We start from the raw sequence: 13118 nt of genomic DNA on the forward strand, positions 1-13118 counted from the left end.
AAGGTCTGGAAAAAGGTCAAGTGTGGATCTTGAGTAGAGATTATTTTGTCAAACTACTGTCCCCAAGGTCAAGAATGTACTTTTGATTCTCAAATATAAATCCTCTGTATATGTTTTCTTTAACACCGCTCTGCTCAATAAATACAACATCTGCAACCCTTCCTTTCAGAAAATAACCTTAAACTACTGCAGGAACATTCTGAGATGGATACTTTAACTATCTTTACCCACAGGGATACTGAGTGAAGTAGGGTCTGTTCTTAAGATTTCCAGCCTTGTCGGTCTTGTTATGGGTTCTTTGTTGCTGCCAAGGTAAATCTTCCCTGAGCTCCACCTTCACAAACCCCATGTCGTTTATACGTGACCTCTTCCACCTCAGTATATCCGCTCTTTTTATGTGTTCACACTGCAAGAAACTTACACAATAAATCACCAGAGGTCCATTAATTTCCAACTGAGTTGAGTGAACAGAGCCTGGACTGATGTGTGGATAAGGTTAAAAGTAGACCATGGTTGAAAGTTTCACAATCAGCTGTCAACAGCCAATAACATTTCTGTGCTACCTTAACTTACCCTACCCATCTGATTTCATTTTGCGAACAATAGTTTTGCCAAGCAAGTGCAAAATGGGTATCAGGTTCGTTTACAGCATGTCTAGTCTTCCCAGCTGTCCACAACTTTAGCTTGAAATACAACAGGAATAAAGGTTTCAACATCTATGCTTGGAGAGCTGCTGTATCCATCACTACGACTGATAGCTCTGAAACTATTCAACTTTTTCATATTTTGCTTTTCAATTAATGGTGCTTAATCAGTGCTTACTATAGTAGCTAGTCATCAACACAATGTAATGTTATGAAAGGGAATACCGAAGAAGCAAAAACTACATAATGCACGATCAAACCATTGCAGCTGTTGATCACTGCATCAGAATCAGCTTTACTGCCAAGTAGGTTTACACATACAAGGAATTGGGAAAACACTGGTGCATTAGAGAATTCGAGATTTATTTGACCAAAATGCAGATATTTCTATAGAAACCAGCTCTAAAGGAATGAGTGCACTTTGATCATCATCAAGGAAGTGTTCCTTGTCGTAATGCTTTAACCATCTGTTCTTTCAGCATTGGAATGTTTTGATATGTTGACTTTCAGGCCAGTGATCTGTGCAGTTTGTGGAATCTCATCTTTGCCTGCACGCGTGATGATGGATGTGACAGTGATGCAGTTAAATCTACATAGCCAAGGCCCTCCAGCTTGAAGGTTACGCGTCACTGTAAGCGTGATGGTGAAGAGGAGAATTGGTGGGGATGGACGTACTTGCATTATCCCTGCCTTCTCTGACAATGGTGCAGAGGGTTGAACCGTTGATGAAACATCAGGTTGTGTTCTTGTAAGGGCTCAGAGGGATGATAGTGATTGTCCTTGAAAAGCCACAGACTCAGAATTTCCCATGGGCTGCACTCATCAGTGAGATCAGAATACTGTGCAGTCCTTGGAACTAAAGGTCTTCATCTGAGTGATTGGAGTGGAAGCAATGAAAAGGCTCAGATTTTGTTGTTGAGTCTAGTTTTCTTTAAGAGCTCTTATAAAGAAAATGGTTGATTCCTGTGGACATATTTCTTTCCCAAAGCCATACCCAGCACCAGGATTATAATATAAACAAAAAGTGGGAATTAACGGCATTACTTACTTAAGGGGGCTGGAATACTTGGTGTCTGTTGCAGCTTCATTGTAAGGCTGTGGGCTGCTGAGAGCCACTAACACTGAACTCCAAGGCTGAATTCCTCACGAGAAGGCTATGACGGAAGACAATCTTTGCCATTTTCAATTAAGTTTTAAGAGACTGTCTTGATGTCAGGCTGAATTTTTTCACTTGATCACACCCAGACATTTCTACAGCAGCCTAAGTATAGCATTATAATATCAACACATCAAGTGTTGTCAAAAATATTATGTGGGCTACATGATAGTGATGAAAGCTATAAACCATTATCAGCCCTTATCATCCATCCTGTTTGTATGAAAAATCACAATGGCAGCAGGAAATCTGACATGGTTTGTATAGTTTTCGTTGCTTTCTTTCTGTTTGTCTTTGTACATATTGTTTGATACTCTCAGTGGCTAAAAATAAATGAGTACCATGTATTATATATTAATGATTATACTACTTTTGTGCCTTACTACTTGAGCTGTGATGGGGGTGTTTGAAATGCAAGTTGATTTAATGTGCTTTGAGTGCCAAAGACCAATGTTTCTACAAACATTACTTTTTGGGCGTTTTGCCTTTATATGACATGCAGCAAAGGGCCGCGTGCTGGATTCAAGCCCGGGCAGCTGCAGTGCTGCATGGTGCGCGCGCTCTACCAGGTGAGCTACCGGGGCACCCCAGACAACTGCTTCTTGATGATATTTAAGGTGACAACTAAATAATGAGAACAGAGATAAACTATAATCAGTTCAGAAGAGAACTCTGGCAGTCCAAGAAAGGTTCCCCTACCCACGTTACTGTACATTTTACAAGGTATTATGAAATGATAGCCATAACCAGATAGATAAATAAGTACAAAGGTTCAACAACGCATTTGGTCATTTTATTATGTTATGGTAATAATGTCTTCTTTGAGCTCTTTTGATTTCTTGTTTTCTTATTTTATAACTTTATTTTTCAAGTTGTGAGGCACCCTTGTGACATATAACCAAGGTAAATAGCAAAGAAGGAAATAAACAAAAGAATAAAAAGACACACAACAACATCAATGAAATAAGTTTTAAAAAACAACCACACACACACACTAAAAAGGTTACAAATATAGCACCATATCAGGGTATAAGTTGAATACGCAAAAATGTGAAGCGATTAGCTTGGGAAACCCTATCTCTACAGAACTAAATAAATTAATGGATATGGGATAGAGAGAAAGTGAAATACTTAGGAATAGAAATACCTAGGAACATGGATCAACTGTATAAATCTAACTATGACAAACTAAAAAAACAGAATTAAACAAGATTTGAATAGATGGAGTTTAGTCCCTTTGCCATTATTGGAAAGGGTCGGCACCATTAGAATGAATATACTCCCCAGATTCTTATTGCTATTTAAGGCGCTACCTTTGTATGGCAGTCCAACTACGTTTAGGTGTTGGGATCGAATGCTACTTAAATTTGTATGGGACAACAAAAAGCCAAGGGTCAAAATGAAAACACTTAAATTGGCCAAAAGTAATGGAGGGCTGGCTCTTCCCAATTTGCAGAATTATTATTATTAATAATAAATAATAGATAATATAGAATTATTGCAGCCCAAATACTGATACTACAAACATGGCTAAATGATGACATACAGGCAAAATGAAGGTCCATAGAGCTATTCCAATGCAAATGCATGGGGAAACTCCTGCTATTCCTTTGAAAAAAGTCAAAACAAAAAATAGACAACAAATGGTTTCGAAATACACTTACAGCCTGGAATAAAGTCAGGAGGGATCTAAAGATTCACAATGAACTGTTGGTATTGAGAGAAATAAGGGGAGATCCTGATTTCACTCAGAACAAAGACGAAGGCATATTTGAAATTTGGAAATAAAAAGGACTGAGCAAATTTGGACAGTTTATAGACAACAAAGGAATTGTGCAATTTGAATATGGCTTGCCACATTCTCATTTTTTAGATACTTGGAGAGTCAGAAGCTATATTGAGAATAGTGCTATAAAGAAGAAAACCATTACAGACTTGTAAGATGACAACAAGCCAGACGAAGTGAGAGAAAAAATAAGATGGCAAGAAGAACTTGATTTAACTTTATCTTGAATGGGAAAATAGAAGTCTATCTTCAACAGCATCTCAGTTCTGGTGAGAATATGCATGGAAGTTTCAGATGAGACATTTTGTAACACCTGTTCAACAAGCTAAAGTCCAACAATCAGTATCATCATGCTGATTATAGCTACATCTTCTTGAACTCTAATGGAAAATATTTGTATAGAAATCATTTATGTCTTGAAAATGGACTTCAAAATGAATCATGAGTTCATTTTGTTAGGAAAAAAGTAAAGTCATTTCAAACATTCAGATAACCAATAGATTGCTATTGGATTAATAGCTATTGGGAGGAGTCAACAACCAAATAGGGGGAGCACATCCTTTTATCATTTCTTAATTATTATTATTTTTACTATTAGCATTACTATCATGTAACTGCTTATCTATTTATTTTGATGGATGATTTGTTTCTCTCCTTTTAGTTGTATTATGTTTATGAAATTAATTTTGATTGTTTATTTAACTTGTTCCCTAGCTTTTTGTAAAAAGCAATGTAAACATCTGTTTCCCATGCCAATAAAGCCCCATTAATAGGCGACAGAAAGACCTGTGAAAAATATGATTTTGAATGTATACATGGGTGGAATGCTGTGGGAATTTGGGGGGGTGTAGTACATATATCTTTTCTTAATTTCAATATAATATTTGTAAGCTCTTTTGTCCAAATAAGACAAAAAACTGAAAAAGGCTGTCCATCACATTATTTTTATCCTTCTCTGGGCTCAAGACTCCTATTCACTGTGCAAATATCAAACAGCTGGAAGAAGCAAGGGAAATGTTAAAAAGACATTAAATAAAGGCATTAACGTAAGATGCCAAAATGTGCCTAGCAGCAGACGGGACTGAAAGCTGAAGAGAAGTCCTAACAGTGTTTACAGCCTTCAGGGCTTCAGGCTTTAGGTAGGAAAAGTCTACACTTAGTTGTCGTCACTGAGCATGATGAAGAAAATGTAAATACTCAAATATATGTATCATTTCATTCAGGCTACGTTCTCTCAGCTGTAAAAAAGTTTTTTTTTTAAAAAACATCACAGTTATCTGCTGTAATAATGAATATTGTTTTCTACATCCAGTTCACTGATTCTGACGCAGAGACCAGCAAGATCCTCTCTTCTGTCTATGCAGCCGATCAGCCGAGAAAACTAGTTTCACACTCAGCATTAGCTAGTAAGCAAAGCAGGAAATATCATTCTGCATGTCAAGAGACTACAGGCTCTCAGAGCATCTACTCTAGAAAATCCTTTACATATTACACACTGAGTTGCCAGTTTATTAAGTACACCTAGCTAAAACTAATGTAGTCTAATAAAACAGACCCTCAGAGGTGTTTCTTATATTTAGTACCCTCATTGATATAAATCGGGTGGACAAAATATTAGAGATACCTCTCAGTGTAATGTTATTCAGTGTTATTTCTATTTCTATTCTATTAGTACTTCTATTCCTGTGTGCATTGACGTGATAGTGAGCAACTGTAACGAAAGAGTTTCCCCTCAGGGATCAATAAAGTATTTCTGATTTTAAACTGCAGCCTCCAAAATGACCATGAAGTTGAATCAACACCTCTCTAAAACAGTTTCAACAAAAACTGAACATTATAACCTTCATGTAGGTGGGATCTATTGCAGGGCTGTTGTATCACACTGTATTAGTTTTAGCTAAGGTGTACCTAATAAACTGGCAACTAAGTGTATGCTACTCTGCATAAACCACACACCATACTGATAACACCATGGACAGCAAAGAGCATCATTCATCAGTTCATCTTTTCACCAGTAGAGTGCAGCCAAGACGCACAAATCACACTGCCTTTACTCACATGGCCAACTCACTCTCACATCACTAATCCAAAGCACTAACTAATTTATAAAAACCACTTAAAAAGAGCCATGGGGAGAAAAAAAAACACCTGTGGTCATTAATTATGCTGTACCAGTAACTTTAACTGTAGAAAAGGTACCATCCTATAAATTATGCCACGCTGGCCCATTTCACAGATTTGTCCAGAGCAGTCTGTGTCCTGGCTAAAGAATATTTCCCTTCTAAAAGTGGAATACTTATCTGCCACACTTTGTGCTATGACTGCATACAGATGACTGAATCTTGTGATGCCAGCACACATCTCTTTACAAACCTTTCATGGGATGCTGTGTCTCTGTTTGCAGGTTAATTGCAAGTACTGCTGTAATACAATGCTATGCTGGTAGCCGTGGGAATTTTTGGTTTCTTTCAAGTCATGAAATTTTCTGGTGTACAGCAAAAATGTTTCTAAGGACTTGTCAGTGGTGTTTGTTTTTTCAGTGGAAAGTAGTCAAGCTAGAGGCCAAGGTAATGCAGCTGATATATCAGAAGCCACTTTAGGCTGCATTCACGAGCCAAATGGAACAAGCAAAGAAGTCAGCTTGAGCTGCTAAAACGTAGCACACAGGCCATTTCTAAAATACCATACTCCAGATGCATATTCTTCCAGCACAGGTCAATGCAAATTCGATTTTAACGACATTGAAACTATTTTTGTTTGATAAAATATATCGATGCAGAGGAATCTGGTTACAAAACATCTTTGGTAATGTACAATACTATTGATTTTACATGTTATCCTGTGATGACTGTGTGGACAGTCAGTACTGGTCTGCAAAGCAGAAGAGCAAAAATTGCAAACATAATGAAACTGACAAAAAGGACTTTTAAATGGCTCCCTTGCTCAAACAATGGCAGTTTAAGCACAAACTAATTTTGTGTAGCACGTAAAAGTTTTTGTTAGTATCAACCATCATGTCCTTCAACTTTCAAAACACACAAAATACAGCTACTACTACCACCAAACAAATCAAAGACTTTAATCTGAAATAATATCAGGTGGCACTGATGAAGAAGCCACTACACGCTTAAACAAGCATCACCACAAAATCACTTTTACCTCTAAACTGAACACTGGGGAAATCACTTTTAATTCAATATGTGGAGAACTGTCCTTAGGAATACACGTTTGATTTTGGAGGTGAACCTTCCTTTAAACTCGTGTGGCATGGAGCCCATCGTTAAATCCCCCAGTGCACGAAAGACAAAGCAGTGTGCTCTGCTGTGTGTGTAGAATTGTCTTTACCTGGGATTTCCAGTGGAGAGGATGGCTGTTGAGCTCAATAGTTCTTCATACAGATCAGCGCCTGACACGGGGAATGCTGTGTGCTGGGCCAGCAGCACTCGACGGATGGCAAACAGAGCCTGAAATACAAAAATTACAGCATATGAGACTCACACAACTGCTGCATCAGCCACAACACATGTACTCATCTACCTTGGCCAGCGTTGCCAGATTGGATAGTTTTCTGCCCAATTGAGCCATCATGATTATAATCCAAAGGTACAAGGTAAAATTTGGGCTTGTTTAGATGTGAATAGGAGGATTTTTGAAATAATGGAATCATATCCACACTGTCTGCTCTTTCTAATATTTGATTACTGCAGCCACAGTAGGCAACTTTGCATTTAAGTGACACCAGCAGGTCACTTACAAAAGTTGAAACAAAAACACCAAATAAGCTTAAAACTAGTGAGGTTAAATCTCATATGTCGAGAATGTAGGGCAGTTTCTGCTCAGGCTCCATATCGACACTTGTATCTTTTTGCGATGCTTAGTTTTAGGTATACAGCCACAATGTTTCAGGATAGTGTTAGGATTAGGAATTATTGTCTTCATCGATTAGTCCTGTGTAGAGGAAATAGAACATCTAAGCATATAATTTGAATGTACTCAAGTTTATCTTTGTTTTGTCACTTCTATGGGCACTGAATGTACAATTGTGTTTTCTTGTTACTCAGTTGTCTTCACTGTTGAAAAAGTTTGGTGTATGAGATTCTGAACATTAATATTTGGTTATACAGCCGGTCCAGCCGCGCGTGCATGTGAGTTCCTCCCTGTGAAACTGTTGGCTTTGAGGAGAGCTGTTTCTTTTCTCATCTAACGCAGTGAATTAAGGATTTATTTAGACCAAACCAGAATTGGTGATTGTTTGGGAACAGTGGAAAAACTAACAAAGACAGTTTTGGTGAGTTTAATTTTGTTTCTGTCTAGTTGTTGTTGTCAAAGTGTGTTTAACAATGATCTACGAGGTAAAAGTATTGTTTTTTTCAACAGAGTCTGGTTGCGAGCAAGAGCGATAGAGCGGCTGTTTCTGGTTAAACAAAAAGGATATTTCTGTTTAACAAAACGGTCTCTCTATAGGGATCCTATCCATAGTGTTGTCATGTTGCATTTTTAGTGGACATAGGTTACTTTGAAGGGCGCATTTGTCCCCAAGGATTACGTTGCAGCAATGGCAGCCCGTTCTGCCGCTGCCGGTTGAGGTGTAGAGCCAGAATATTTCAGTGTATTAAGAGTTTATTTCAACCAAACCAGCGTTGGTGATTGTTGGAACAGAGGAAAGACTAACAAAGATGGTTTTGGTGAATTTTATTTTGTTTCTGTCCAGTTTGAATGAAGTGCATTTTACAACGATCTGCGAGGTAAAATTATTGTTTGTCCATTTGCTTTGGTCTGAGATGCTGGTGCTCTAGTGTGATATTTAGTGGCAGGGAATGTTGCATACAGTACCTTTAATGCCAATGTTATGTTGCACTATATCACTGTGTTGGTCTAATAATGAAATAGAAAAAGAAGGTTAAAAAAAATCTGCCCGACACAAGTTCTCAGAGCCCAAGGTGGAATCTTATTATTCTTATTCAGCGATAGAAAAACAGAGAAAAGCAGCCAATCTTCACATTTGACAAGCTGGAACAAGCAAATATGCTTGACAACTTGCTTTGTGTGCTGAGTGCTTTGATTCTGATGGGCACTTTGAAAATATAAGGGTAGAAACATTTGTGAGTTTGAAGTGGTGGAAAATATTGCAGATTTTGTGTTGGTATTGTGTTGAGATGGGACCAGCAGCCAAGCAAAGATATTCTACAGTATAGGGAAATAGATATGGATTTGATATCTCCCAACTATGCATATTGCTTATCTTGATGTTTTAATTGCCAAACAAGAATACTCACTGCTCTACACAAGCATATTAACTGTTGCATTTTTTGCCAAATTAAAATAAGCACTATCACTGTCCAGTTGAGACACACAACCCTCCCCTTTATTTAAATTTCACAACAGTAAAACATTCACACCAACAGACTATATGTCCAGGCACATAGGACAACAAGGCATTATTCCATTAATTATAATGGGAGTCAATATAATGTTGCAGATCAATAATTATCACTGAGTCAACACTGATCTTGACAGGGATTGAACAATATCCCACCTCCCATCAGGACAACAAAACCACAGGGTCACAATTTTAATTCAATTTATTTTATTTATATAGCGCATAACAGAAGTTATCTCATTGGACTTGTCCTATAGAGCAGGTCTAGACCGTACTCTTTACAATATCAGAGAAACTGTCGCTGAAGGAGAAAAAAAGAATAGTTCAACGTCAGGACCGAGCTCATCGTTCCCTGCTGTAAATTATGCCCCTTGTGAACACCTAAAGCCTCAAGAATTGAACTTGGTTTCCACACAACTGGCTATAAAGTCTCATTGCCTCAACAAGGCTTTCACTCCCCAACTACTACTTTGAGAACTATACTCCAGCAAAAGAATAAAAAGCTACACACCAAATCACATACTTCTGGCTTTTTTATTTATTAGGGAGAGAAATACAAAACATCTAAGCCCACCATAAGCACTAGATCCCACACGGTGATCCAGCTAACCCCTCTCATCATATAAAACTGCACTTGACTGTTTGTGGGTCACAGTAGCTATCAGAGCGATATCATGGGTCTGAGGTGTGTGTTTGGATATTTTAGTTGGCACGAGTTTTGTCCTTTGCCTCCAGATTTAACAATGGGTGGGTGGTATCGCACTCCAAACTGCTGTGGTTCTTCATACACAGAACATGGCGAGGCTGCCACTTTTATTAATCACGCTCTCAATCAGAGTGTCTGTGGTCGCTAAATCACGCCCACTTATGAGCAATCAAATCAAATCCCAATACAATTTGATCAAATCCCTCTCATAATTACACCCTGCCCACAAACTCATTTTCACATGGAAATATGTCACATTCCAACAGCTAAAGACGCTCAATGTGCCGTTTCACTGGGAATATAAGGTGGCTAATCCAACACTTCTGAGAGTAACGATGGTTTGAAAATATAGGGACATTTCTATTCATTTCAAATCTCTAAATGAAGTAGAGAAGTTCATAAAAAATCCCCAGGAAGCCCACTGAAGGCTTGCAAAGCCACATGAGCATGAGCACAGGGAGCATGACCGCCTGGACCTCATGACTGGAAAATGAATAAATGTTCCTCCTCTCTACAATAATAGGGAATAAAAAAAAAACACAGAATGGCTGACCAATCAGGTCAGTAATCAAATATGTGTTTATCTAAGGAACTTTGAATTAATTTGCTTGAGTGCAGTTTTAAGCTTATTTGATGTTTGTACCTTTGTACAACACTACAGTAGGACAACATCCCACTGGATCTTACAACATCAGTCTACTGCATGAAAACACACTGATCACTAACCAGGCTGGGATTTGATGCTTTATGAAAACGGATCAGAGGGGGAAAATGTCAGATGCTGTGGAATCCAGTTTTCTGTAGAAAGAGCACTTACTGCTGTTTAAAAAGCTTACACTCTGATTAGTCTCTTCTTCTGGGCAGTGAGGATTTCCTGCCAGAGTCCATGTCCAACAGCAGAAATGTATTTGGGGAAGTAAGGCAAATCTGCTGGGTCTCAATTAGCAGGAATGCAGGTGCCCCAATTTGGGCTGAGGTCTCATAAGATGAGTGTGTTTTACATAGAAACCTTGCCTTGTGCAGCTTTAATTGAACTGTATTAGGCTGCCTTAGTCAAATAAACATGTCAGTGCAGATGACCTAGCATTGACCTCCTAGCCGCTGTAATGTGTGTGTTCAACAATGGTTCAAATCAACAGCAGGAGTCTGATGGATCACAGGGGTGCTGGTTATCAGCTCAGGGGCTGCCTGCAGGCTGAACAAGATGGTCAGAAAGTCTAGCTCAGTCACTAGGATGAACCTGAACCTGTTGCAGGCAGAAAAATGTAATGATCGCATGGGGGAAACACACTTCCATTCATTCTTTAACACTTTCAACTCAAATCACCTCAGTCAAAGTGGTATTTAACTTCCACAACAACAATATATAAGTTGGTGACATTCTTTTGTAGACAACATGAAAAGAAAGTGTGCAGGAGTATGGGGACACTACAATATATTTCACACTTTTCTAAACTTTCTCTTGTAATTTCAGCAGTTTTAAATACTTTGGGGTTACCAAATTATTTTCCTATACATATCCAGACCGCATGTACAGCCACTCTGACCACAGAAGATGTATTGCTGACTGAAAAGCTCTCACTTATCTATTTACCAAGAAAGCTTGAGTTGACTTCCATGCCCTGTCCACCCACACAATTATTCACTGATGCACATTGATCTACACAGTCACTTCTGGGTCTCCTTCCTGATTACTCTTATATCTCTGAAAAAGTTTGGTGAACAACACTTTTTATGATCTAAAAAAATTGTTTCCTGTTATCTGCCCATAAGGTCAGAACTGAGTTAGGCAGAATTTATTTCATGATCTCTGCTCTCTCTTCATGGTTCTCACTGCAAAATGATTTAAAACTGAAAGAGCTGGTCTCTCTTTGTGTGTTCAAACTGATGATGAAGGACCTTGTGGCAGACCCACTGAGTTTTTTTTAGTTTTGCTTTCCTGATGGCTACAAACTTTTCTATTGTTTATTGCTTACTGTACGCATACTATTGTATATAAAATGCTACTTTTATTTCTTGATAGAGAGATCGATTTTACAATTTTTGCCATATGGCTTCTACGTTGTATCTACAGGAAACAATACAGTCTAGTTGTAATTGTTGAGTGGGAAAAATATATTAAAATCTACAGAAAAGAATAGGAAGCAAATGTGATCTCCAACCTTACACTGAACCTGTGCTGTGAAACAATTTTGCCTGGCTTATTAACCAGATGACCTGGCTTGCCATGGGTGTGCATAACAAGCCCAGTGGGAGGTCTGCTTAGATTAAGGGTGGCTTAATATTATTATTATTATTTTAACTGTAGCCCACCTGATATAAACCACTTACACAATGAGAAATGCATTCCACATGTGTGGGTGAAAGTGTGCTTAAGATCAACATGATATTGGTCAGGGCCTAAACCTCCCACTCTACACTGTTTATGCCAAGTATAAAATCTGAGTGTCTTGTTTTCATTTCAATTGTTTCTAACACTGCAAAAGAAAGCTATGCATTTGATTTATTCACAAGGAAATAATGAAGTTTATCTACAGTGATGAGCAGTTATATGTTACAATGAGGAAATGTGTTTGGATTAAGGGAAGCAGCACTTCAATGCATGTTTTTTGGACGCCTCCTGGATTTGGTGGCTGTGATATGAGGGGTAAATGTGACTGTAACTGGAAGTTGACAATCCAATCTGGCAAGATTGATTCCCCGAGTGTTTACTTACTGACATGCATAGTTTTCAGGGTCTCAGCCTCACTGAATGAGCTATATATTGAATTTATGTATGGTATAAATACCTTATATGACACAGAGCATTTCTGAGCAACTTCCTCAATGTCAGATGAGACCAGGTTCTCCACTGTGAAAACAAGAAACCATGCTTGTTATTGCTAGAAGATGACGCATCCTCAAAACCGTCACACAAACACAAACAAACAAACACAAACACACACACCTGTTTTAATATCCGCAGCACGCAGATCACGCACTAAATCCTCATCCAGTCCAGGACACATCCCTTCTCTCAAGACTACCATGGTCATGCATTGTTAACTGCTAGTTCACGTGTAACTCTGCCGTTAGGAAATACAACGCAGCTTCCATTTTGCGCTAAAAAGCAAAAGAAAGTGAAGTATGCTAGCTACCTTTACAAATGCGGCTAGCGACAGTTTTTAGCTTTAGCGGCTAAGTTGCATAGCTAACTTTTCTGTCTTTCTGGTCGTTGAAGATGCTATGAATGACTTTCTTGAGGCTCCTTCTAAAGTTCACGACGAAAAAACCCTAACATTATTTACCTACGACAAACTAACACTTGTACAAAAAACTTTTTCGACTTGTTTCACTAACGCTACAGCAGTACACGCTGATTTGTGTCAAACTAATTATGCGAGAGATTTCCTCCTCCGGCTTGCCGTAGTAAAGTGCACGCCCCCTTTTTTAGGATAACTAGTATA

General features: G+C 38.4%; 1 protein-coding gene across 1 annotated transcript in view; it reads right to left on the bottom strand.

Annotated features, from left to right (window-relative positions):
• The window catches only part of rad51d (RAD51 paralog D), a 20204-nt gene extending 7119 nt beyond the window's left edge, over positions 1-13085 (bottom strand). Inside the window, exons 1-3 of the mRNA XM_044221454.1 lie at positions 12620-13085; positions 12462-12523; positions 6932-7050 (exon numbers count right to left, since the gene is read on the bottom strand). Of these exons, the coding sequence (XP_044077389.1) occupies positions 6932-7050; positions 12462-12523; positions 12620-12707 (269 nt within the window). The 5' untranslated portion in view covers positions 12708-13085. The remainder of the gene's footprint in view (positions 1-6931; positions 7051-12461; positions 12524-12619) is intronic.
• Positions 13086-13118: the final 33 nt, after the last annotated feature.

The sequence above is a fragment of the Siniperca chuatsi genome, linkage group LG14 (assembly GCF_020085105.1).
Source record: "Siniperca chuatsi isolate FFG_IHB_CAS linkage group LG14, ASM2008510v1, whole genome shotgun sequence".
In the NCBI taxonomy this organism is placed as follows: domain Eukaryota; kingdom Metazoa; phylum Chordata; class Actinopteri; order Centrarchiformes; family Sinipercidae; genus Siniperca; species Siniperca chuatsi.